The sequence below is a fragment of the Akebia trifoliata genome, chromosome 2, assembly GCF_017979445.1.
Source record: "Akebia trifoliata isolate Shusen 1 chromosome 2, ASM1797944v1, whole genome shotgun sequence".
NCBI classification, from domain to species: Eukaryota; Viridiplantae; Streptophyta; class Magnoliopsida; order Ranunculales; family Lardizabalaceae; genus Akebia; species Akebia trifoliata.
This window is the reverse complement of record NC_141376.1, coordinates 14,105,013-14,109,541: the sequence shown is the minus strand read 5'-3', so window position 1 is coordinate 14,109,541 and position 4,529 is coordinate 14,105,013. Positions and strand designations below refer to the sequence as shown.

At 33.6% G+C, this 4,529-nt stretch overlaps 1 protein-coding gene across 2 annotated transcripts; it reads right to left on the bottom strand.

The window, feature by feature from the left end:
- Positions 1-1,229: 1,229 nt before the first annotated feature.
- LOC147409701 (putative WRKY transcription factor 51) lies at positions 1,230-4,071 on the bottom strand. Of its 2 annotated transcripts, XM_086459606.1 has the most exons (4): positions 3,743-4,071; positions 3,505-3,654; positions 2,024-2,055; positions 1,515-1,634 (listed from the first exon to the last, which is right to left on the bottom strand). In XM_086459606.1, the coding sequence occupies exons 1-3, from the start codon at positions 3,973-3,975 to the stop codon at positions 2,025-2,027; spliced, it is 414 nt and encodes a 137-aa protein (XP_086315732.1). In that variant the 5' UTR covers positions 3,976-4,071; the 3' UTR covers positions 1,515-1,634; position 2,024. The 2 variants fall into 2 exon arrangements, with proteins under 2 accessions (XP_086315724.1, XP_086315732.1); XM_086459598.1 differs by lacking the exon at positions 2,024-2,055 and having other exon boundaries at positions 1,230-1,634; positions 3,743-4,063.
- Positions 4,072-4,529: the final 458 nt, after the last annotated feature.

The window sequence follows — 4,529 nt, the reverse complement described above, 5'->3', positions numbered from 1 at the left end:
CAAGAAATATATTGATCAATTGGTCTAACTTGATCGTCGGAGTGGGCTGATTTGCAGGTCCGCCCGAACTGAGAGAGAAGGAAAGTGTAGAGCAATTTCGTGCATCTACACTCTCTCTATGGTCCAGCAACGTTCCTACGAACAATCAAGATGAGGAAGGAAAATACTAGTTTCTTAGGGATTAGTGAAGATTCCTAGGGATCGATTTTTTAATGAATATAACCTCATGTTAGTCATGGTTTGGATTTTCAATTCCTTTGGGCCCTTTAAAATTATTAAAGAACCTGATAGTGGTGAAAAGGTGTGATGGGGGTCATACTTTTTATACTAAAAATCATTTGCAAATTCAAAGAAATTCTTTATTACACTTTTACGGGAATTTAGTGACGCTTCGAAAAAAATTTGCACTGCAAAAACTTTGCATTTACCACATAAATTCGTAAAAAAAAAAATTCCCCAGTGATTAGTTTGTGGAATAAAAAATTACGACAAACTATTTGCAAATGTTATTCGACTCCAATTATCTAGAGCATTCTCTAGTCTTTCTTTCAATAGTTCCAATCGATTAAACTAACATAAAATTATCTAAAGAATAATGATAAACTGACTCCCCCTCTACTCTCCTCATGTGGCATGTGCATGGAATCATAGATTTTTTCTTCGGGATACCCAACCATACATACTCATAAATATGTGCAGTTGTGTATCCCGAGGAAACAAATCTATGGTTATATGCACATGCCACATTAGGAGAGTAGAGGGGGGGGGGGGGGTATGTCAAAGCAGGAGTCAGAAAATCACGACTCTTATGTAAATGCCCTCATCTTCAATCTCAATATTAACATAAGCTGAAAACAATTGATTTTTGACAAGAAATATCAGAAAAAATTGGCAAGACGTGGAAGATAAATTACAAATTTAAATAATGCTGAAGTGACCTCAAATATGGATCTCATTTCTCACTTTGCTAGCTTGGAGGTGTGTACGAACCATGGATGCTTTTCATTGAGATACGAGTGAAAAGCATTTATGATTCTGTCCACACCTCCATGTCAGGAAAGTGTGAAATAAGGTCATTCCAGCACCACTCTAAAAATTTTCCCAACATTTTATTTTAAAAGAAACTTCTGTGAAACTTTTGCATTAAAAAAAATCAACAAAGCACATAAAATGATTTTACAAGAGATTCACCAAATAACAGTAAATAATGCATTGCTAAACATGTGTTCTTCAAAATATTTGCCAAGCATATGAAACTATGAGCACTCTTGTCTTTCTTTAGTTCTTTTCTCATTCTAAACCATGGGTATGGGTATTCTAAGCAAACATGTCCGCATATACCCATACCATACATTTATGAAATCTACTTAAAATATAAATTTACAAAATCGCGCGGATTACAACTAAATTTTCTATCGAAATCAATGAGAAATCTAAGCTTGTTCATTAGGAGGAAGGATACAAAGTCGATCCAGCTTTATGAACCATTAAACATTTAATTGTAGTAAACAATACAAGGGCTTTCATGGTTGTGCACACCATCGTATGTCGTTATCACATAGCTTGAATCTTCTTGTTCTCTTTCTACTCTTTTCTTCACTTGGCATCCTACACTTGAGCAACGGTAGTAGTTCCTGATCAACCACCCCAACTTGAAAATGTTAATCTACCTCTCAAGGCCTAATACATTATGTAAAGAGAACTTTTATTTCCACATACCAACATTTTATATGACACACCAAACAATGAAATTATGTACTTATGGGTTTTTCCAACTTGGGTTTCTTCATTATGTGGGAAAAGCTCTCTGAGGTATAAAGGGATTAGTGATTATTGTCGGATAGCCATTGCAATTGCTCCCTTCTTCCCTTCCTTCTTTTTTTTTTTTTTTCTTTCAAGAATCCTTTCTTTGTTTGTTTATCTTATTTGGTGTGGTATAAATAATATTAATTAAAATTATTCATAAAACTTAATAATACTTTGAATAATTCTCCCTCGTTATTTTGAAAAAATAAATCCTCACCTTATGTCATCCAAAGGATCATGTTAAAAGTGCTGAAATTAGAAATAAACCAGAGATGAGACTAAGAAGAAAAGTAAAAAAAATTTTAAAAAATACAAAAAATATATTACGTATAATATTCAAAGAAATCATGCATCCATCGGTCAGATTGAAATTGAACAAGATATTTCGTAAAAGTTTGGTTGAAATAAAAAATTCCAACTTAGCACTTACAGTTTTTCATCTTCCAATGACTATGTAGAAGCATGTAGAATTGAATTATTGTACCAAGATGAGGGCATGGAAGTCGGGTAAACTTTAGTGCTTCGACGACCCCCCCCCCCCCCCCCCCCCCGCCCGAATTGGGGGATCTACTCTTACTGGGGGTCAAACGCTTGCATAGACTTTTCTACCTCTATTATTTTGATCATGATTTGCTACTAGTGCACTACGACTTCAAAAAATTTCTCCATGTGAGAGATTAATAAACCAAGCTGAACCAAACCCAAGGTTGATCGAAATCAAACATCTAGAAAATCGATTTGAGGTTTCTTTCTCATGGGATCCATTAACATCTTTATGGATGAAAAACATTGAATTCAAACCCATAATGAAGAGCTAAAAAAAAAAAAACAATATCAAGATATTGTCCTCTATGGAGTTTACTAGATATAGACCAACGAAAGACTGCCCCATGGCAATGTTTGTAATCAACAACATGCTAGCCATATATTATTGCATGGCATGGATCTAAAACTTGAAATCCAGCCGAGTTGATTTGATTCAACTAGGTTTTGAGTTAGTTCACTTTGGTATTTATTAATTTTTACCAAAATGGGTATCCACAATGTAGACTTTAAATTGAATTTATCTTTGTAAGAGTTGGACAACAAAATTTTGTCAAATTAGTTGGAACCTAATTCAATTTGGTTGGACCCTCTTGTATTTATCATTAACATAATTTATTTGTTACAAATTCTGGATTTTAAAATACTGCTTGATACTTTTTTATTTTTATTTTTAGCTTTCTTGTAATTTTGTTAAAAAAGTAAAAATAAAAATTGATCTTTTATTTCAAATTCAGAAGAAGGTTAAAAAAATAAATTCGTGAACGTGATCGTTTAGATGTCACATGTTTTAATAAAAAACATAGGAAAACATCAAGAGAGAGACATTTGTGATTCCTAAACAAATTGGTACCGATCTCGAGAAGTCAAGTACCCATCTACATAAAATCAATATTTTTCCTCTCATCTTAACCGTATGTCTGATGGTACAATCTCAAATGTCGTTTATGGTTAGAAAAAATCCAAATAAATAAACATGAAATCGAAATATAACTCTTGCGATAAATATTTTGAAAAGATGGTTGTGCTAGTAATTTCACCAAAATAGATACATGACCGTTTTCATTTTTTTTTTTCTTAGAATAATGTATAACTATAGTATACTGAAATGGTAATATAACAGACCTAAAAATATTCATTTAAAAAAAAAGTTACCTTGGATTGGGACTGTTCTTGATCTTCTTCTTCCCATACTTCCTCCACTTGAATCCATCATCCAAGATTTCTAACTCTGTTTTCGTTCGAAACGCAATCTTAAACCCTAAATCCTTCTTGGTTTTCTTCACTCCTCCATCTTTAACTTTTCTACAAACACATCAAAACCAAATTTAATTAAAATAATCAAACTAAATATCATCAAAATTAAATTAATTAAACAGATTCATCAACTAACCGTTGTATTCTACTACTTCCAACGATCGAATCGTTAATCTTTTTAGGCGAAATTGGATTTGGTGATCCAAATTCGGGGGGAGTAGAAGTGGAATTATCTTCTTCTGATCCAGATTGGAGTAAAAGATAATCAGAGAGTTCGAAGTCTGCTAAGTCTAGTTGATCCATTACATGAGCGTAATTAGGGTTAGGGTTTCCAGAGAAATCTGCTTCTAAGAAAGTGAAGTCGGACATGGTTGTCTCAGACAAGACAAGACACACAGATGAAGATGATTGGCTTTGGTTTGATACTTCTGTATGTGTGCTGCTTCAGTTCTTTCTTCCATTTAATATGATCTTGAAAAATAATAGTCTTCGTTTGACGTTGTCCATCAAACTAATGGATGAGATGTAACGATGTTTCCTAGAGATATTATAGACTTTTTCTCTTACCGCGTCTTCGTGGAGACCATCTTTTGTGGTTGTAGTTCCATGTTGCGCTGTTGGTACAACATCTCATTAGAATAACGATTTCATTATTAGAAAGTCTTCACTCATTCAATACTCTGCTGACGTGTCATGTAATAAAATCATAGATATTTTCCTCGAGATACTCAACTTCACATCTTTTATGAAGATGTACAATAGTGTATCTCGAGGAAAAAGATCTATGGTTTTTGTCAGTGGACGCGTCATCCGAGTATGAACCGACTGGAGACTTTGTAGTTCGAAATTCAACACTCCATTCAGAATTTAACACGTGTACCATTTGCAATCGTCAGCATGATGACGTTAGCTGGGCTATTAAT